The sequence below is a fragment of the Sinohyriopsis cumingii genome, chromosome 14 (genome assembly GCF_028554795.1).
Source record: "Sinohyriopsis cumingii isolate HCF-2022 chromosome 14, ASM2855479v2, whole genome shotgun sequence".
NCBI lineage: Eukaryota > Metazoa > Mollusca > Bivalvia > Unionida > Unionidae > Sinohyriopsis > Sinohyriopsis cumingii.
The window spans coordinates 102,875,769-102,899,620 of record NC_142974.1 but is presented as its reverse complement, the minus strand read 5'-3'; the positions used below and the strand labels follow the sequence as shown (position 1 = coordinate 102,899,620).

Sequence of the window (23,852 nt, the reverse complement as noted above, 5' to 3'; positions counted from 1 at the left end):
CAAGCTTGTGCTTCACATTTTCTCAACATATTGTTCAACAAATCAAAATATACTGAAGGTGAAAGGGAAAATCATCCTCATGAAGTGTTCAACCATTAGCACAGAAGTGCAAAGGTAATATATTCTTGGAAAAAAACAAACAAGAGAAGCAACAATTGTGTTTATTCTATATTTTGTCATGTGGATTTGAGTATATCATATTGCAGAGAGATCTGGTTGTCTTTGCCATGAAAAATCCAGAACAAAAAGCAAGACAAAAATAATGATACATCAAAATGAGAGATCTAGCAATAAGTCGTTGAATTCTGTGGGTCTTAGCACTGCAATTTTGAAACTGTACCATAGGTGGTTAGGGTTTAAAAACTTTCAAGTTGAATATATTGCTTGTCTTTGCTGCATAAGATCCCACTTCAGATCTTTTCAAATACTTTTTTTCTTAGTTGACAGATAAAAGTAAATGACTTTTCAATAGTTGTTGCTGAAAATTGCTCTAACTTTCAGAAAAATATTGACTATCTTACAGTGATTGTCTCTTCAGGATTAGCAGATCTCCAGAGTTCAATGATTGTTTTGAACACCATTAATGTTTGTTGGTTTTGAGTTTAACCCTTTTTTTCCTGAACATTATTGGTTATACCACCTTATTCCCAGGATATTTGTCTCAAGCCCATAGGCTTAGAGGGAGGAAATTTTCTCCTGATTAGAGAGACTCTCAGGGGCAGCTTCACATCCAAAAACCCATTTCTTCAACAATCAGCTATGGTTAGGGAGCTCTCAAACATTTTTAAGGGTCAGGAGTTTGTTAGGCTGCATAAGGGGTAGTCAGTTTCCCCATCTATAATAACATCTCTGGTCTCTTCAGCAAGCTACATAGTACATTCCCATGCCAGGATCCTTAAGCCTCACATTTTGGGTATCACAAGGGGGAAGTCTTAATGAGAACCTTGGCTTGCCTTACATATAAGATGGAGGAGGCAGTACCACTTACTTGTCACCGTAGCCTCTGATGGTAATCTTTTTTCAGTCTTCTGAAGAAGTAATCTCTATTTGCAGCTGGACTGCATGTGATTTTCATTTCTTGTTGAATCTAATGTGGCTTTCTTGTGAGTTACTGTCCTTGATACATGTGAAAGATGATTCTGTTCTTAATGAATCCATGGTAGCATAATATATATAAACTTTGTGCACCAATATTTTCTTTCCCTCCTGTTTATTTTACTTTCTGTTGGTTTTCAAGTCTTTGAATTGAAATGGCTGACCTGATACTGACGATTAGATTTATGTATATATGTCTATCTGTCTGTCTGTCTGTCTACCTACCTATCTATCTTTCTATCTATCTATCTGTCTGTATGTCTATCTATTTATCTATCTCTTTGTCTGTCTACCTACCTACCTACCTATCTACCTATCTATCTATCTATCTGCCTATGTTTGATTTTTCATTGTTTACTTTCTCAAAACTGCCTAATAGAAGCAAAATTATAAAAATAAAGTCAGCTCAGTTGACTCAGTGTCAAAGCATGAACCTTAGATTTTATAACATGAAGTGATATTAAGTCTCTACAAATATGGCTACTTTTCAGCATTGAAGTATTGAGGGAGAATATTGTGTTGGACCCAAAGTGGTTGATTGATGCCCTGAAGTCCCTAATAAATGCCCAGCCTAGCCTACCAAGTAACTCGGCTGATAATGGTACTCAATCAGTCGGTCCAGCTGCCAGTAATACTGATAGAACTGTCACACTTAAATGGTTGGACTTCAAGGAGAAAGGAATTCTTACTTTAGATCTTGTCGGTTGGTACATTTCTTACTTCGTGTTAGTTGTTTTCAAAACGTATGCATTACCCTTTTATTTCATCACAATGAATTGGGGAGGGTATGTTATTTTGTCAGTTCATTTGTTCATCTTTTCATTTGTTTCTTCATTTTACTCTTAATATCTTGGACTATGTTTCACTTAGGCTCAGGGACATTGGCATGTGTAACTCTAAAATTATGAAACATGTAGAAACAAAAGTGTATTTTGTTTTCTAGAATACTAAACACTGAACAATATGAGTAAGGTTTTGCATGCATCTGTCTCCAAATTTCAAAATCTACTCAAATGGACTAAAACAGTCATCACCAGAAAATGGGTGATTCAGACAAAAACATAATGATAATTTTGAACTCTGTTATCCCTTGTGAAAATATAACAGCTGCTTTTGGGCTTGAAGCCAAATATGGGTCCAGGTAGCATTGCTAATAATAGTCTGAATGTCAATAAGCTGATAAAGTACTTCTCTAGTTATGACCAAGATGATAATTGGTGCATTAAGTTTGGAGGGACGGGTGTCAATGAATTTAGACTTGCATGAAAAGTTGAGACTATGCCAAGGCATGGAACACAACATACTAAGCCAAGTTGGAATTGCATATTAGAACAAAATATCAGGTGTCATTGGTAGCAAGTGTCATTGATAGCTTGGGTCTTGTGAGTGTGTGTGATTTGGATTTTTAACGTAGCTTTAAAAAAATGTCAGTCATATCTCTACGATGTCTGCAGTGTGGCAGTTTATAGTGATGTCTAGCACTGGGGCATCAAGCTGCAGACATGTAGCATCATGTCCCACCCAGTCACATTATCCTGACACCAGGCCAACCAGTCCTAACACTAACCTCTTAATGCTGAGCACCAAGCGAGGCAGCTGTTAGTACCATTTTTGTAAGTCTTTGGTATGACTCGGCCAGGGATTGAACCCATGACCTCCCACATCCGAGGCAGATGCTCTAACCACTAGGCCACAAGAGCGGTTGCTTGGGTCTTGTATAATGAACAGAATAATCACTTTCTGATTTCTTGGAAGTCATTGGAATATCTTAGTTAATGGTGTGGCCATGAAACATATTGTCAAAATATGTAATGCAGTCAAAGAATTTATAGAATGTTTGCTGAAACAGTAACAGCAACATCTACCAATTTAAGATCTGACATGTTCATCTCTCATGGCATTCTTGAGATATACCATTTTCATGAAACAAATGTACAAGCAAACCAAACTTTTGTGTCACATGCAAGTTTGGCAGATTGAAATGACGATATACTTCTCTGTGTTGCTTAGTCATTAAATCAACCTCATAGGTGTTATAAGTGATATTTCAATGATATTTCTTGTACAGGCAGTCAATTGGACATTCCTAATGGTAACTTTTGTAGGATGGATATTTTATCATCTACTTCATAAGCATTAATAGTGATGCTCCAATACCCTACCTGTATGGGCCACATGCATCCTTACCTGTTACCGACTCTTACTTTATTATGATCAACATGCACCCTACTAGCCTCCCCGCAGTTACATTTGTATAAAGAGCATGCCTTCAGCTCAGTTGGTAATTGAAGAATTCATGGAATTTGGTGCCAATCTCTGTATCAAGGGGTGATCACTCTATCTGCCACCTAGGTGGACAGATAACCTTTAGTATTTTAGCAATACAGTTTTATACTGGGAGGGCAGGATTTGTGAGGTAGTATTTTTTTTTCTGAGATATTATGATCAGGTAACTAAATATTACTAAAGATACATATTTTACCTGAAACAAAATTGATGTCATGATAGACTTGGCTTTTATTGCTTGGTAGTGGATTTAAAACAATTAAAAAAATAAAAAAGTTAAAATCGGGCAAATAGACATTTGAAACCCAGCAAATTAACAGAGTGCACTAGCAGAATGAATGATAATGACTCTGAACTCAGTTAACAATCCTAAATTCTGCTATTGTCATTTCAGAGCAGCAGGTGACACAATATTAATCATAAAATGTACACTGAAAACATAATGTTCATTGATTGAAATCTAATTGGATATCATGCCTGTTAAAATGGGCACTAATGACATAATGTTCGTTGATTTAAATCTAATCGGATATCTTGCCTTATAAAATGTACACTAATGACACAATGTTCATTGATTTAAGTCTAATTGGATATCTTGACTTATAAAATGTACTATTATGAAACAATGTTCATTGATTTAAATCAAATTGGATATCTTGACTTATAAAATGTACACTAATGACACAATATTCATTGATTTAAATCTAATTTGATATCTTGACTGTTAAAATGGGTACTAATGACACAATGTTCATTGAGTTAAATCTAATTGGATATCTTGACTTATAAAATGTACACTAATGATATAATGATACTAATTGATTTAAATCTGATTAGATATGTTTAAAAACTGACCTCAATAACCAAGACTTCATCCAAAATACCAGGTCTTTCTGAGGACAAGACATGATCACCTTCAGAATGCATGTAGTTATCGTTAGTAAAATTGATCATAGTCACTCAGTGATGGACAGCACAAATTGATATCAACCATTTGATCCTAACTTTTATTTTCACCTCACCAATAAGCTCAGTCCTGAACTGGAATTATATGAAGTTTGTGTCTATATTTAATTTACCATTGGTGGCAAATCAAAATGTTTAAAGAGTCTTGGAACTGCTGACATGATTCAGTAATGGAAACGGGTTATGCATATTTGATTGATATTGTGCACTTGACCTTTGTTGTCTGTGATTAATGGTAGAATTTAGCCTACCTGATGTTTGTCATCTTTGAGGGTGGCAAGACAGGATTTTACAAAAGTTTGAGTTAAAGCCCTAACCTTGTTTTCAAGTTAGTAGGTTATTATGCAGAAAATTGAATTTTGTTTTAATTCAAGTTAAATTATGAATAGGACTTGGTAAACAATAATTCATTCCTGTTTTAATATCAGTCTTTAGGAAACTATGATCAGAGTTTGCAGTTGTGTTCTGATATATTTCCAGCAAGTAGTATTTGAAAGTATTCATTTGAATTGCTCATTTGATTGTTTGGACTAAACATTACTTTGGGATTATTGAATATTTATTCAAGACATTGTGGATTATATGATTGTGTTACATCAATATTATTAGTACATAATCACATTCAAGACTTTTGGAATTCATTCTGAACAATGCCTTATTTGGTATTTGTGATTGGACATATAGGATTATTTGGAGATTAACACACAATACTTTAGGTGTCTTTTAATATTCACTTTATTATTATTTACTGATTTTAAAAAACTTGTTTGTTTCACTCAGTTTACGACCTAGAGGCATAATAAAAGTAGTTAAATTATTTTTGTCAATATCATAGTGAATTGTGGGAATATATATATAAATATGATTGAATTGACTTTGTTGAATTTTGTTTTGTTTTTGTTTCTTTTAATGGTTTGTTAAACATAAATTCTATTTACATAATGAAATTAAATGTGACAACTGCAGTTCCAAATTCATGAGAATAAATGTTTGTTGCACTTTTAAATGAATATTGTTTCAAAAATATATCAGAAATAATGTATTATTACTATTATTCCATTGGATATAAAATCAGTTCCTTTTCTTTCACAGATGCTGTCTGGACCAAGGAGAAGTATCCAGAACTACATGATCACAGAGATCACATCTTGCTGATAATGGAGCAACTCAACATCATTGCCAAGCCAAGGGCATTCAGTGAGATTGGGGAAAAGGTCAGTTGATATGAATGTTCTGGTTTTCTTCTTCTGTCAGTTTATTTGGGAATTGTGCCTGTTGTCAGAGCCTTCAGTGAATAATTCGAATAAGAACACTGAAGTTGCATAGAGAAACATCCTAAACAACCTTTTGTTATTAGTTGAAAGCATGTAAACAAATTTTCAGACCAGTTGCTTGAAAAATATATTTTTACAATATATAAATTGCCTGGATATTTCTAAATACTTTTGCTTTCTAAAATGTAATGAAATGCATTTACAGTAATTTCTTTAATAATATTGCCATTTATAAAATTACAAATGTGTAAGGGCATGCAGCCAATTGCATGTCATTCTATCCATGCTTTTGTCTGTGCATCTGTCATTCCATTCTTCTATACATCCTTGCATACATTATAAAGTAAATTAAGTTTTTGATATGTCCATATCCAGGTCATACAGTTTTTTTGTGGAAGCATATTAGAAAATAGTTCATTATGATTTATAATGTTATGTTTGGGTCACACTTGTGATTTTGTCGAAAATCTTTTACTTCATATACCATTTAAAGAATTTTAGCATTGTTGCATTTCATTTTTTTCCTTTAAGGGCTTTGAGTTTAAATTTATTCACAAGGGTTTATTTTCCTTAAGCTGTTTGATATTTTCACATTTACATTTTAAGAACTTAACTTTTAAGTGGTACTATATAGCCATGATTGTACTGATGTGACAGTTAAACCCTGTACATACATACATACATACATACATGTATGCATGCATGCATGCATGCATATACATACATACATACATACTATGTAGCCAGGATTGTGGTGATCTGATGTTAATATCTGTATATTGATGCATATGTATATACATACATTCATGATTTATTGTAATTGATGTATGTACATATGTCTTGAAAAATACAATATTTTCCTATAAATAGCCTGCTACATGTACCAGTTTCTCATGTTTCATTGACTATGATATTTTTGGCTTGTGTGATTTTGTAACAGTGTTTGTCATGGTATCTAAGTCTGTTAATAAGAATAGTTTGTTTTTGTAATAATAAGACTTACTATATTTAGCTCCTCCAATATTTAAACCTTGTTTGTTTGTGTTTGTGGGATTGTTATGGATATGTGATTTAGTTTATACTTGATTTAATTCAATTGTTTGTGTGTTTGTTAGTTTTAATTTTTTTAATTCCATTACATGCTAGTGTAATGTAATTTTATTTACTGGATTTGACACTTTCCAGAAATTAGTTTGATCTGTTTTTTTCGTAAACAGTAATAATAGAAAATTTGTATCTAATTCTGACTTAGTTCCTGACCTTGATTTAGAATTCAGTGAGTTGAAGTAAACAACTTTTTATTTAATTTTTTTCTTTTCTTTCCCAGAGTAAAAATCATTTGTCTTATGTCAAGGCCACACTGGAAGTATGTGATGTTAAGCATGTAGAAAGCTTCTATGTTATTCTAGAAACATGATCATGTGACCCTCATATAGGGATCTGTTTTGCATCTTAAATTAGTGTACAGGGGATCTGTTTTGTATCTTAAATTAGTGTATAGGGGATCTGTTTTGTATCTTAAATTAGTGTATAACCTTTTTTTATAGAGAATTTAGTCAGTTGGGCTATAAGCCATTGACACTTAAAGGTATTTTGTTGAGATCAGTTTGAGTTGATATTCTATTTTATAGAATTATTAATTATTTTCCCTGGAAATATTTAAGTGCTCATACAAAATTCTTGGACAAAGACATTTATTGATATTTTATTTGGAATTCAAAACTGGAATATTATTTTCTGTGGTTCAACAAGGAACTGTTGACACAGCAGGACAACACTGACTACTGCATACATCATCGTCCTACATCTTGGATTTTTTTATCAGGACTCCAACTCAGATTCATTTAGTACTTTTTATTTTTAGGACTTATATTTTTTTAATTCTTGGTTTATTTTTGGATTTCATTCATAAAAACATATGTTCTTTTTCTCATTTTTGCCTTGTTTTTCTAGGGAAATAAATTATTTGTTAAATTATACAAAGCTTGTTGTATTCAATCTTTGTTATTGTTTTAAAGAGCCTAAAATGTAACAGGGATTAATTGCTATGTTTCAGCACATGATAGCCTATACATGGGAGTAAACAATTAGAGCGGTTACCTCTCTTTAAATAATTTGACAGCTTCTATGTAGAAAACCAGCAATACCAAATCATTTTTTGGTAGAAAATACTCATCATAGGTTACTGATTAAATATTTTCTCAAAATATTGTGTGAACGTTCATGATAGTGATGAAGAAATGAACATGATTATCAATAATTTGCAAGTAATTTTCATTTCTTTGAGAGTGTTTAAATAACATTAACTGGATCCTCCAGACAACATTACTGTGACCTTCCAGTCGACAGTTATGTTTATTTAATTAAAGTTAAATAAATTTGGCAGGAGATTCATATATTATGCAAACTACTTGTTCTTGGATTCATTCAGTTATTTATTGCATTTAGTATTAAAGACACTGAGATTTTAGTAAAGAAATGAATACAGCAAGATAACTTTAAAATTAGTTAATTTATAACAAGAAATAGCAAAGGTGGAGACAGACTAGATTGTCTGCAGGCACATGCCCATGCCCGTGCCAGTGAAATGAATATCAGAGAGCAACACTGATATAAAAGGACCTTAATGTCTGATAACATCAGTTTTGGGGAAAGAGTTTTCTGACAGCCTGGCATGAAGAGTTTTCTAACCATCTGTCATGAAGATTTTTGTAACAGATTGGCATGAAGTGTTTCCTTATAGCCTGGCATGCAAATTATTTGTACAGGCTGGCATGAAGAGTTTTCTTACAGCCTGGCAGGAAGAGTTTTCTTACAGCCTAGCATAAAATGTTTTATTACAGTCTGGAGTGTAGAGTTTTTCTAATTTTGTACAAATGATGCTAATTTGCTGTAATCTTTAGTTGTTATTAAAGCTAATAAAAATAAATATAAATGATGCCTTATCAGACATTGTAGAAATAATTTGATTAAATTGAACAGAAAGTACTTTAGATTAAACTTTAATTTTGTACAAGTGATGTTGATCAAATATGTTTTCTGTTATATAAACTTGGAAAACACTTCTCAACAACTGCTTGAATAATTTATCTGAAATCATCCAGGCAGAAAGGGCTTTCAAATTTATGCCAGCCATGTTGATTAACCAGTTAGTAAATTTGTCATAAATTCCTTTTGAAAAAACATCAAATGGAACGGAATGAATCTCAGTATAAATGATTTTCAAGTTTTTGGAAAAGGACGCCAATCACACATTAAATCTGACTGCCATTCTTAAGTATTTAAAAGAGACTTTAAAAAGCAGTTAAAAGCCTGCTGACAGAAGGAATACTGGCAGGGCTTTCATGTCTTTAGCTTGCCTGGTCATAAGGCCACATGAAGTTATGGTATGATTCACCATCCACTGTGCATTTTTAATGTCAATCAACAATTGATCTAGTGGTTAGAGCATCTGCCTTGGATGCAGTTGGTCGTAGGTTCGATCCTTGGCCGAGTCCTACCAAATACTTACAAAAATGGTATTAACAGCTGCCTTACTTAGTGCTCAGCATTAAGAGGTTAGTGTTAGGACTGGTTGGCCTGGTGTCAGGATAATGTGACTGGGTGGGACATCATGCTGCATGTCTGCGGATATGATGCCCCAGCGCTAGACATCACTATAAACTGAAATTTTTTTAAAGTTGCATTAAAAATCGAAATCACACATACGCACACACACAATTGATCTTTTAAACTTCTCAAAAACTACTAGACCTAATTTGATTCAGAGCATACTGGCATAAAGGCCTTTCAGATTTATACAAATTTTTCCAATTAGCCATAAAATATTGCGGCCATTTCTAAAGATATTTGCTTCAGATGACCTGCTTTCAAAATGTGCAAAACAGAATTTGATCAGATTTGACTTCTGATTCTAGAAAGGATGCTAGTCTGCCATAGATATTCCAGTATTACTAAAAATAGAAAAGATGGTGTCCAGAAATGGAAAGAGTTTGGTCCAATGGCCCGTAGGAGGTTGAAGGTGCAGCCCACAGTTAATTTGGTTGATATGGAAATTATGTCAAACAGTGCTAAAGTATGATACTAGAATAACCATTGTATGGTATATGTTGCGTGAAAAATTATCATTTATTGCAGTATTCAATCAATCAATAGTTCAAGCAAAGGGGTGAAATGATTCACCTTGCCATGTATCGATACGATTCATGGTACACACCCTATGATACAATATGTTATCAATACAAAAATGAATTTAATGGTCGTTCTTTTGGAAGGTCTGTCAGTGGTGTGTGGTGCCCTTTTATTTGATACCATGCTGGTTGTATTTCCAGTCTGCAGATTGCAAACAGGCATTTGCATAGCATCTATTTATATGCCATTCTCATCAGTGACAAGATAACAAAAATACTTTCAACAATGTACCTGTTAGTTGTCAGTCAGTTTTATTCAATGTTTTAGGCCATTTAAGGCCCTTTGTTTTGCGTTGCATGAATGCTTTTAAAATGTTCTATTACCAATTTCATGTCTCACTTAAACATGCAAGACATTACAATGTTATCGTCAAACAGAAGAAATGATGCAATTTTATCATGCAAATAAAATAGCTAGAACAAGCCTTTTAGTGGGAGTGGGGATGAATACAAAAAAAATCTATTAAATTGTTGCTTTTTGACAACACCCTCTCCCATGAATGCATCCACTGTCATGACAACACCCACTCCCATGCAATAAAAAAGTAAAATTTTGCACAAGGTAATTAACTCGTGTGGTTTTGGAATCTGCCCACTTACTGTTTCTGTGCTAATTTTATTTTTCCTGTTGGCATGTTCAGTTATAGATTAAATATCTTTGCATAAAAGAGATTTAATATTCCTCGTGTACGAATTAAGCAGAGATTCTACCAGAATTTTATGTAAAAGGGGAAGCTCTCGCCTGTCACCAGAACAATTGGGAATGGAAAACAAAGGAGTGGGTGCAAGAAATGGAAATCTTTCAGCATTTACCTATTACTTAAATATCCATCTTTTTTTACTGCTCCCCTATGATAGAACTCTGGTGAAATTAAAATCCATAAAATAAATCAACTTTAGTTGTATAAGTATTAATCTATTCATTGTTTCTGAGCAATGCTCTGTTCTTTATCTTTGTATGAATATTGTTCTGTGCTTCTGTCTGAATGGACATTACATACTTAGCATAATCAGCTTGAATAATTTGGGAAACTTTGCAATGACCACTTTGCCTTGAAGTTTCTGTTATTTGCATTACTTTGTGTGTGTCATGCAGGGAATAATCTATGTTAAGCTCTGATTGGTGGTTATTGTTTACCTTGGACTGGAACAAACAATAACCATCAGTCAAAATTAAATGTAGCATGCTTCGCTGTGTGACACACCAGTACTGTAGCTTTCAAATTTGACCACAGTTGGCCAGATACAAATCAACATATTAGCCTAGCAGAAAAGTTGTTATTAAATGATGAATAAAGTACTATATTATATAATGTGGAACACATATGGAATGCCCCCATTATGTTTAACATGCTTTTGGGATAAGATAATATAATTTAATTGGTGGGAGTTATAGATTATGACCCCATAACTTTTTGTTAAGTTGTTGAAGCAAGTTAGTGTTTTCAAAAGTCTTTTTCATTTTTACTGTGATGCCTGCAACAGCTGTCTCAGATGAGCTCATAATTTAAAGAATATCAAAGCAAATGACTAATACATATTCATTGCTACTGAAGATTAAAATAAATGTATGCAGTAAGTATTGTTTTGTATTAATTCTCCACCTCTTGTATCCATACATATACTGGTACAGCACAAGTAGCAATTCGTCAATACATAGTGAATCTTTTCACCCCTACTCAAGCATCTGTGATCATTGTCAGTCCTTCCTGTCATGAACCTTCCATACTGTGGATTGAGTTTTTCATGCTCAAGTAACCATTCCCCTCTCTAGCAATTTTATTTTGGACATTTTAATTTAATTTTTTTACTCCCAGTACACTGTCTTAAAAATGAATACATCAATGGTTTCACTCAAGATGTAATCACTTCTTCTTTATATTTTCTGTTAGTGATCATCGAACATGTTATAAATTCATGCCAAGGCTTGAAAAAGTGATCACCTTGAATTTATTTGGCAATGAGCACACTCTATTCAGTAAGCATGGGATGTGCTCATTGAATTATAAATTCAACTGTAATATTTTTTCTTGGGACATTGTAATTGTGGCCTATGGGAACCTTGGAGGAAATCATTTTTGTGTCTTTGGAAAAGGTTTCATTAGCTGATCCACCATGATATATAGCTGCCATTGAAAAACTATAACAATGTTAAATTATTATTTACAAGAACTTTTCAACAAAATTTTAATAAATTTGACAGAAAGCATTGTGGTGGCAATGACTTTCAATTTTATGCAAGGATACCAGAATATTACTACACATACCCCTTGCTGCTAAAATTTGAGAAACGTTTAGCTTACACGTACACAGCTGCTGGTGAAAAACTGTTCAGCATAATTTGGCCAACATCAAAATATCACAGCTATTAGTAAGAATTAAACTTCTCAGTAGAAAGTGTCCATGTTTGACAATGCAATTTGATTATAAAGGTTTTCTACTTTATACAGCTATACCATTAGGTACTAAAATATAAAACAAAACACAAAAGTTTTACCAAACTTTATTGAACACATTTTGACCTGAAGGGCTTTTATATTTATGCAAATGGTGGAAATTTGCATTCATATCTGACATTGGCAGAAAGAAGAAAGTCTATCACTCGTACAGACTGTAGTGCAACTGGGTTTGCATTTGGCTCATAGTCAGATGTCACCCACTTGTTATAATTAATGCCTACCCATTATCAATTATAGCTGCCATAAGACAAACTTGTAAAACTTATTTACAAAAACATTACAAAAGTATTCAACAAAATTGACAAAGTATTCAGGCAATAAAAAATTTCAAATTTATAAATTAATAATCTTGATTTTACATCAACAGTGGATGCAGTGATAAAAAAGAATATTTGAACAAAGTTTATTCAGAAACCACATAATTAAATTCTTGTATAAAGGGTATTTATAAACATGTGTAGAATGCTGGTACAAAGGGCTTTCAAATTTGATAGAATTATGGCTTTAAGAGGTTTCAAATTTGGTTGAATTCTGGCATTAGGGGCTTTTAAATTTGGTCTAATTTTGGTATTAAGAGCTTTCAACATTTATACAGATTAATCCAATCTGCCATCGTATATAACCACTATTTCTATAAATATAAAAACATTTTCACTGTATATTTATTTCTAAAATCTGATCAACAGCAATTAAGCAAATTTCAGAGAAAGGCATCCTGGAATAAAAGGCCTTTCAGTATTGGACAAATTTATGGCTGTGCAGTCAAATTTGATTCTGATACAAAAACAGAGAAACAGTTGCTTTCATCCATCATAGCATGTGTTATTAGCATTATTGAAATGTTTATATAAAGTGTCCCACTGACCCAGATGTCTTGGCCAAATACTTGTACATTTCACTATTGGTGATCCTCCACAGGTTCACATTTTGCATTGGGTTGGATTATTAAAGAAAAAGAATTTCACTGGTATTCCACACTAGTTACATTGGCTATTTAAAAAAATACCTTGTATACCTTAGGATTCAAAGAACTTTTAAATCCCTTTATTTTCATATTTGTATGTAATATGGGTTATAAAGTATACGGCTTGACCTTGCTTCAGTTGTGCATCTTTCAAAAAATGCTAACTCCGCTTGGTCATTTTCACTTCTTGGACTTCAAAGGTAAATTGTACAAAAGAGCTGATAACATTTTTACATGCTATTTATTTGGTAGTTCATTCACTGCACTTTCAGCAGTTGGTACTGTCTAGTATGGCAAATTTCAGTTTCCCTGTCTCAGTAGCTGCTAAAGACAACATACTTTTGGCTAATTCTGGCCTTTTTATTTAGCACAAGTGAACTGCCAGTTTAGTTAGCTGTGTGATTTGATCATGTACAATTTCCATAAGCACAAAATCAAAAAAAAGCTCAGCAACAGTGCATGAAAGTGACACAGAGGTATACCAACATTCTCTTCATTGTTGACTGTTCTGATGGCCTAATGGTTAGAGCATCTACCCTGGGTGCAGGAGGTCATGGGTTTGAACCCGTCAAGTCATACCAAAGACTTATTAAAAAAATGGTACTAACAGCTGCCTTGCTTGGAGCTCAGCATTAAGAGGTTAGTGTTAGGACTGGTCTGCCCCATATCAGGATAGTGTGACTGGGTAGGACATCATGCTACATGTCTGCGGCATGATGCCCCATTGCTAGACATCACTATAAACTGCCACACTGCAGACATCTTAGTGATATGACTTTAAAAAATTTTGAAAAAAAGCTATGTAAAAAGTCCAACCCACACTCTTCATTGTGCATGCTGCACATGTCAACAACTTCACCTTACACCCACCACTCTTTCAGAAGTTCATAATATCCAGAGAGCACCCCCCTCCCCAAAGAACACATAGGTATTATTACTGTATGATTTAATTTTGGTTGCATGGCTGAAACATTTAATTTGCAAGCATCAGACTAGTCCTTTTGAATCATTCTCATGTATCCCCCCAACAGAACATTATATATTAGTGCAAAGTCCCAAACAAGCCCAACCCCACCCCCTTTATTATGATAGAAAGTGAGCTATTTTACAAATGAACATTGTAGTTTCTTAACATAGCAGCCAATGTTATGCTGATGATAGGAACATGAAACCTGACACAATTATTCTTGAGATGTCACCAGTAAATTGTACAATTTGAATAGGGATATAACAGATGAGTTACATGGAGCTAAAAGGTTAAATTATTTGCTTATTGTTCTGTTGCTAGAATACTGAAGAAAGCAGTTTTGCTTTGTCATCATTTATTTCATAATTTCAGTACAAAAGAATGAAAAGAATTACTTCTAAAACTTCAGATTTTCACATAATTAAGGTCATTAAACATACAATAGTGCCTCAAGACATATCGTGTAAGCATGAACATATTAAACATAATTAGCTTACTTTCATACATAACATCAATGTATCATTTTATTCAGAACATCATGTATCATGGTAAGAAAATAAGAAATATTTGTACTTGTTTATTTTAAGGTGGCACTCTGTGTTTTCACATTTTGCATAGGGTTATATTTTTAAAGAAGAAGAATTACCCATTTTCCTCACTGGTTTAACATTAATTATTTTTAAAAAACCTTGTATATCTTAGGTATTGTTGAAAGAAATTTTAATTATTTTGGTATATATTTGTTGTGTGTACCAGTAATATGGATTACATGTATAGAGTATACAGCATTATTTTGGTGTACGATTGATGGGTGTAATATGGGTTATAGAGTATACAGCTTGGTCTCATTTCAGATGTGTTCTGCTTGGTCATTTTCACTTCCTGGACATTAGAGAAAAATATTAAAGAAAGAACCAGTAACTTTTTCTTCACTTTTTATAAATGTTGTACTTCATTCATCACATTTTCAGAAGCTGGTATTGTCTAGTGTAGCAAAATTCATTTTCTTCATTTTAATAACTGCTAAAGATAGTGTACTTTAGATTAATTCAAGCTGATTTTTGAGCAAAATGGAGTAATCATTTTAGTTAAATGTGTGTTTTGATCATATACAGTTTCTACAAATACAAAAGCCAAAACAATTTCAGCAAGAGCACATGCAAGTAACATTACAGGTATACCAGTATTCTCTCAATAGTGCATGTTGCAAATGTGAGCAACTTCATAATATCTGTAGAGCACACCCCCACCATCATGCAGATCTCATGTAAGTGTTAAGCATCTCAGTGACTAAAATATTTACTGGCACCCACCTGAATTTTTACAGTTGACCCTCTTGTATTAATGTCAAGTTTAGCTGTCCACACCTGTCCCATTAAAATCTTGTTTAACCTGTTTTGATGCTAAGTAGAGATTGTATAAGTTAGATTATGAACCAAATGTTGATTTGCAATGGTTTCAGGGTCTATTTTAGGAACGCCCTGTTTTTATCTAGTGTATAAATTGTGTAAGTTACAGTATGGATCAAACATTGATTTGCAATGGTTTCAGCGTCAGATTTGGGGGGCTCTATTACATTGTTAGAAATAACACAGAAACATCAACTAAATGAGCAGAAAACATATTTTCCAGCAACATGTTTATTTCCTCTTCTGTATTAGAAAATATTTCCCATCTTTTTCAAAACTTTTCCCATTAAATTTTAATTCATTAACCAAAGTACAAGTGACCTTATATTGCCAAATTAACAGCTAATTTTAAAACATGATTTCTTAGCTTTAAATGAAACTGTATTAACTTTTGTTCTTATGACTGACTAAGGGGTGTGGAAATCAAAGTAAAAACAATATACATAACTGCTGAACCTAATTTGAGGAATCAGGTCATACCTAGGATCATTTGATATCAATTATTAATATTAAATGCATGCTTAGAAAATTTGAGTAACTCTTAATTACTTACAGGCAGGTTTCATAACAAAAAAATAAGCTTGATACTGATTTAGTACAAACTTGTGCATGTGACATACATGAACCTAAAATGAATTTCATGGATACAAACATAACAATGCACGGCAAATAGTATGACCTACATGTGAAGAATTGACACATTACCTGCATAATACACCAAGATTCATACATAATACACTGAGACTTGTACATACTACACTAAGACTTGTACATAATGCACTGAGACTCATATATAATATACTAAGACTCACACAATACACTGAGACTCATGCATAATAGACTATGACTCGTATATAATACACTAAGACTCATACATAATACACTAAGACTTGTACATAATACACTGAGAATCATACATAATACACTAAGACTCATACATAATACACTAAGACTCATGCGTAATACACTAAGGGTAGTACATAATACACTAGGACTCATACATAATACACTAAGACTCATACATAATACACTACGACACCTACATAATACACTAAGACTCATACATAATACACTAAGACTAGTAAATAATACACTAAGACTCATACATAATACACTACGGCTCATACATAATACACTAAGACTCATACATAATACACAAAGACTAGTAAATAACACTCTAAGACTCATACATACTACACTATGACTCCTACATAATACACTAAGACTCATACATAATACACTAAGACTAGTAAATAATACACTAAGACTCATAGATAATACATTAAGACTAGTACATAATACACTAAGACTCGTACATAATATTAAACATTGTATGGATGATAAATATATGTGGTATTACAAACTGTAAGTTCTGCAAATATAAGATTGCTATAGACCTTACAGGATTCATAAATATTCATGCAAAGATTTAAAATTTATCTTCCATGAAACATTAATGGCATACTAATTTGTATGTAAAATATCATAGCTTTTGATAAATGAAAGTAGAGGTATCATAGTTTTTAACTTTGAAGGCTAATTGGCATAGTATCTCATTTACGAGTGTACTGGAAGCAAGTTAATTTACATAGTTTATATCATTGATGATTCAGAGATCTACTGGAAGCAAATAACTAATGAACATGAGGTATATCAGTGATATATCATAAGTATACAATGAACAGAAAGATAATTAACATAGGCATATCATTGATGTATCCAATATCTACTGGAAGCATTAAGCTAATTAGCATGGTATATCATTGATATATTCTAAATCTACTTAAAGCATTAAGCTAATTAGCATGGCATATCACTGATATATCCTAAACATACCGGAAGCAAAGAGCTAATTAGCATGGCATATCATTGATATATTCTAAATCTACTTAAAGCATTAAGCTAATTAGCACGGCATATCATTGATATATCCTAAATCTACTGTAAGCATTAAGCTAATTAGCATGGCATATCATTGATATATCCAAAATATACTGGAAGCAAAGAGCTAATTTAAGCATGGCATATCATTGGTATATCCTAAATCTACTGGAAGCAAAGAGCTAATTAACATGATATATCACTGATATGTCATAAATCTAATAGAAGCAGAAAGCTATTTAGCATGGTTTGTCATTGTATAATCATAATTCTATTAGAAGTTGAAAGATAATTAACATGGCATATCATTGGTGTATCAAATGTTTACTGGAAGCAAAGAGCTAATTAACATGAAACATCATTGATATATCATGAAATCTACAGGAAGCAAAGGGCTAATTAACATGGAATATCATTGATATATCATATAATCTACAGGAAGCAAAGGGCTAATTAAGAAGGTATATCAATGATATATCATACAATCTACAGGAAGCAGAAAGATAATTAACACAGAATATCATTGATGGGTCAAAATTATACTAGAAGCTATAAGCTAACTGACCTGGTATATCACTGATTTAACAAAACACTACTGGAAGCATACTATACTAAACATATAGCATTGTACAATTTACTTTATTCAGTAAACATGTTTTAATTAATAAAGAGAATATAAACAACCATATATACAGGCAATAATGTAAATACTCACTGAAACAGATTCTTATCCTGCAGTACTATAAATACTTTATGAAATGGACTCTAATCCTCTATTCTGTTGAACTTTTCTTAAAGCATGAATGCCTGCTGTAGATCTCTTTGCAATAGCTAGTTGACAGTCAATCAGTTCTGTGATCATTTGAATGGGTTCAACTAATAAAATCATTTATTTCTAAGCAAGCCAATCATAATCATCTGGTCACAACAGATATTAAAAATGTTTTGACATTTAGCATACCATTCATGCATAAGTGGATTGGCAAAATTTTCCTAGGTGATCACCATAATACAAGATCACACTGTTTGCAGTCTGCTGAAATACAAAATCATACATTTATACCCACAGAACCAATGACAGTGGAATGAGTTGCAAGTTTACTTGCACATCTACAGTATTTATTGATAATATATGAGTCATGCTTTCACATAAAGCCTTAAATCCTAATGACTTTAACATGGCTGTTCAGATATGAAACTGTAACAGTTCCAGTACCTACTTGAATTGACTGGTTTTTAGCACTGCAACATCAAGAAGCATTTCATTCTTTTTGTCATACCTCACCTTGAAGATTTTTATAAAACATGTGAATTTTTTAGAGAGCAAAAAACACTGTTATTGCACTTTTAACTTTTTAACATTTTCATCAATACATTTCAAATATCTACCATGATTGTATAACATAGTTCAATGACTCTTTTACTTGATTGGACAAGCACACCTTTGACCCTTATTCGAAACATCCTCATTTCTTTCCAGTATCAGTCATATCTGCTTGACTGTGTGGTAGAATCTGATATACTCATAATGCAACGTCTCAAATTAGCTTTGTTGGCATATAGGTATTGGGCACAGATAATGTATCTTCCTAATGACAGATAGGCATTGGGCTAGGCACCAAGAATGTATCCTCTTAGTGACAGATTAGCATTGGAAATTCATATTTTGAAAATATGGTTATCTCTACTCTTCAAATGGATGGCCAGTAGACTTCTTATGATATATAGCTGATCTGTGGTTCTAAATGCAAATAGCTCCATTTGTACAACCAATAAGGCTGGCAAGACTACTGTCTTAAAATCCCCTGAATGGATGATTATCAGTTTTATGGGGTTTGCACTAGAAAACTTAAAAAAATAGCTGTATTGTCTTAAATGATAATGGTACCAAGCTGACATCCAGTATGTGTACCACAACAGCTAATTTAAAAACCTTTGTTATCACAGTTAAAAAGACTAAATGGACTTGTTGATTCATGGAAACTCTTTTCATCCTTTATAGAATGAGTCCCTTATTAGATTACACAGCTTGCTTTTTCTACCTGCAAAAATGTAACAAGCCAAATGATCTTCCATCAGATATGACTGTCATTACTAACACTGTTGAGAAATAAAGAAGAAAAAAATTTAAAAACAAATTCACAATAATGACTGAAAATAATTTGATCAGATTGACAAGGAATTCTATAATAGAGAGCCTCCAAGTTTGAACAAATCCAAATGACCTGCCAAAAGACAACTGGCACAAAAACGACTAAGCTCAATTTTAACCTCTTTTGGCAGAAAGTACCCTTGCTTGAAAGTGTTAAGATTTATATAAATGATGTTTATCAGCCTTCAGATATTGCTGTCATTACTAAAACTAGTAATTAAAGCATTCAAAATTTTATTTCAAAAACTCTCTGAATAGAATTTTACCACCATTGATTGAAAGCAGCATGGCATAGAGGCCTTTCAATATTGGATGCATGTTGATGATAAAAAAAACTATACAAACCTTGAATGAACATGAATCAGATGCATTGAACAAAATTTCTACAAGCATCCACCTGTCCCCCATTTCTTTACAACTGCTCTTACATTTGGCTATTTGCCAGATGTCTGTCTGCCAGGTGAGTGATCTTAGATATATTGGCCTCTTGCTTCAGCTATTAATTTTGAAAGCTAGTATACTAAAACTGGCTGGACCAATGTTTAGCTCTGCTGGTCATGAACCAGGATAGTTTATGGACCTGCCTGCTGTCTGTCACCAATACATTGCCTGTTTGTTATCAATTCCCCGCTTAAACTATTTGGATGATTGCCAAGAAATTTTACACATACATATATCCTATGGCCTATCTAGCATCCAATAATACCACCCTGATGACCATCCTTTATATCTTGTTACTGTTACTTCTGAAAGGATTGCCACATAAATATGTCATGACTTCTAGTTGGTCTTAAAAAGACAGCGACAAACCTGAATCAAATATGGTTGCCATGACAACAATCTTGAAAATCTTGTTTTCACTACTTCATATAGTCTATAGTTGTTCCTAGATGAAAATGAAGCTGATTATATCCAGTCAGGTCAGCTAAGTGGCCATTTTAAAAACGTTGTTATTGCTCTAGAATATTAGAGAGGGTTTCAACTCCCATCTGTACAATAAAGAATCTTATCTTAGATTCCTGGATATTCCTTTCATTCAGAAGTGTACAGGTCCCATCAAGGACCTCTTGTTTATCAGACACGTAATGCTAAATAAACTCCATTAGACAACAGAAATGAAACAAAGAAAAATAATTATTAGTAACCCTTCTTACCTTAAGACATTGTTTTTATGTACAAGCCATATGATGTTATTATTTTGTCAGTACATCAGCTTTGTGGACAAAAGGTCAGAGGTTAATGATATTGTGACTGAATGGAAAATATAAAGGTTTCTACATAAAGCCATTTACTCTTTGTCCTGTACCTAAAACAGTCAGGGTTGTATGAACGTGAGGTAAGCTTGTAAAACTTGGACTCAAAAGGTAAATGGTCATGGTCCTTTTTATTGATGCAAAAAATGGTTGTTGTAAAGTATCATTAGTTTATATCACAGACCTGGAACATTAGGGTCAAAACTCATGGTCACTTTGAAAGAAGAATTTTTTTTTTCTGCACATGGATTGTAGTTCCCAACCATGTACATACACCAAAGTTTGTTGATAACTTACTTGTTACTTAAGGAGGAACACTGTTGGTTTGAGACCAGAAAGTCAAAGCTCAAGGTCACTAAATGGAATAAAAATGTTTAATAGTGCCTCTTGACACTATACCTTGTCAATGGTTTCAGTATGGAGTGCACTTTAATATATGGAAGAGATGTATGATGATTTTGGGATGAACAGGTTATTGCTCAGGGTCATTCTGGCATGAATGAAAAGCATTAGGGAAAATAAAGTTTGAATAATTCAATTAATCTGATACAATATTGACTAGTATACATGTATTGTATATTTTCTTTTCATGCTTAATACAAAAATTATCATCCTAAGGTGTATACTGTCTCCAGTTTGTTTATAGCTGTTGATAAGAAGTTTATTTGCAAACAAATTGAGTAAAAAGATATGAAGAAATTCTTAAATACATTGAGGTTACATAACACAATTTAATTTTAATCAGTGCATATTTATTGCTCATGTTGTCAGCACAGTCCACGCTTTATGATGGTATGTTTGACTCATAGACTATGCAATCTACACAAGTTATATATGCTTGTTATGGTGTCAAGGTATCAATACTTACAATAATACACAATGTGCCTATGCCCTGTATCAATACATATCATAATACACAATGTGTCTATGCCCTGTATCAATACATATCATGATACACAATGCGCCTGTGCCCTGTATCAATACATATCATAATACACAATGTGCCTATGTCCTGTATCAATACATATCATAATACACAATGTGTCTATGCCCTGTATCAATACATATCATTGTACACAATGTGCATGTGCCCTGTATCAATACATATCATTGTACACAATGTGCCTGTGCCCTATATCAATACATATCATGATGCACAATGTGCCTATGCCCTGTATCAATATGTATCATAATACACAATGTGCCTATGCCCTATATCAATACATATCATAATACACAGTGTGTCTATGCCCTGTATCAATACATATCATGATACACAATGTGTTATGCCCTGTATCAATACATATCATTGTACACAATGTGTCTATGCCATGTATCAATACATATCATTGTACACAATGTGTCTGTGCCCTGTATCAATACATATCATAATACACAACGTGCCTATGCCCTGTATCAATACATATCATAATACACAATGTGTTTATGCCCTGTATCAATACATATCATTGTACACAATGTGCCTGTGCCCTGTATCAATACATATCATAATGCACAATGTGCATATGCCCTGTATCAATACATATCATAATACACAATGTGTTTATGCCCTGTATCAATACATATCATAATACGCAATGTCTTATGCTTTGTATCAATACATACAATGATGCACAATGTATAATGTGACACAAAACACATGCAGAATAAACAGACACACAACTAAGAGATAGATATTCCTCCCTTGAAGATCAAAAGGTGACTTTAAAAAGACAAATACAGTTTTGAATCAGTATCTAAGTATGCATGTGTGTATCAAGATGGCAAAATTATTCAAACATTGGTGAATAGCTTAAACCATGTCTCTGCTTACTTTAAATAATGGTACCCAGTCACTGTCAATATGCTAAATGAAACAGAATCATGTAATCAATTACATCTTTAATTAGTCTTGATCATGAAGGAATTTGATAAATTCATTAAGGCATCATTAATGTCTTGAGACCCATTTGAGTAAGTTTGTATTTAGTAGTAAATGTAGTTAATTAAAACGAGTAACATTTTCAGTTTATTAATTCATATCTAATGTATTTATATATAATTTTAGGTGGAGAACTATTTCCTTACCCCTTGTATGCTTCGTCAAGATACGCCGAGAGAAATCATTTGCCCTGGACAAGATCCACAGATGGTGAGCACACCTGTCCTGTGCTGTGACTTTACAGGGAAGTTTTTACCACCACCCATATTCCACAGGCTTATTGCTGCCTGTATAGCTCACTGGCCTGTTGCCAAGAAGAAGGGGACATCAGAACATCTCATTTTCTGTGGTTGCTGTGTTTTTGACATTGACCTTTTCCACAGATTGACCTTGCACTGTAGAAACCATATTGTGTTTGCAAGAATAACAAGGATGGTGATTGATGAAGTCAAGACCCCTGATGCAAAGTTGTGTACCAGAGTTAGAAAGTTCATTACACTGAATCTCTCCAAGATTACCTCATATCTGGGCCAGAATTTACAATACGAGTTGTGTACATGGTGGTCACCAACCCAAGTGTTCTCTGCAGATGGCAGAGCAGTACCATTTCAGATGTGGTTTGTAGATGAGGTGAGTTGTTATTCAATATTACTGAAAGGAAGGGAAATACTATTTTATTATTGCCTTTTTCTGACATAATGTTCTATTGTAGTGTTGTCTAGTCTTGTACACAAGTGCCCAAACCATTGGTGAGGTCACTTTTACCCACCATATAGCACTATAGGAGAAGCTGTTCCTAATGGATAAGGCATTTATACATCACATAATATAATGTGTCATCCTGTTGATATGTGGTTTAAGCATGTATAATGACTGTTGTTGACATTAGTTGCCAAAATCTAAGGGAAAATATGTTATGTCATGAAATAAATTCTTGTTGTTAGGCCGTCATCTGAACCCTGATAATTTACCATGTGATATATTTGAAAATTTAATCTGTTTACAATCTGAGCT

General features: G+C 33.1%; 1 protein-coding gene across 1 annotated transcript in view; it reads left to right on the top strand.

The window, feature by feature from the left end:
• Positions 1-23,852, top strand: part of LOC149784518 (uncharacterized) — an 84,824-nt gene that overhangs the window by 50,157 nt on the left and 10,815 nt on the right. The window contains exons 10-12 of the mRNA XM_089933001.1: positions 1,587-1,798; positions 5,440-5,561; positions 22,965-23,468. Coding sequence (XP_089789127.1) covers positions 1,587-1,798; positions 5,440-5,561; positions 22,965-23,468 — 838 coding nt within the window. The remainder of the gene's footprint in view (positions 1-1,586; positions 1,799-5,439; positions 5,562-22,964; positions 23,469-23,852) is intronic.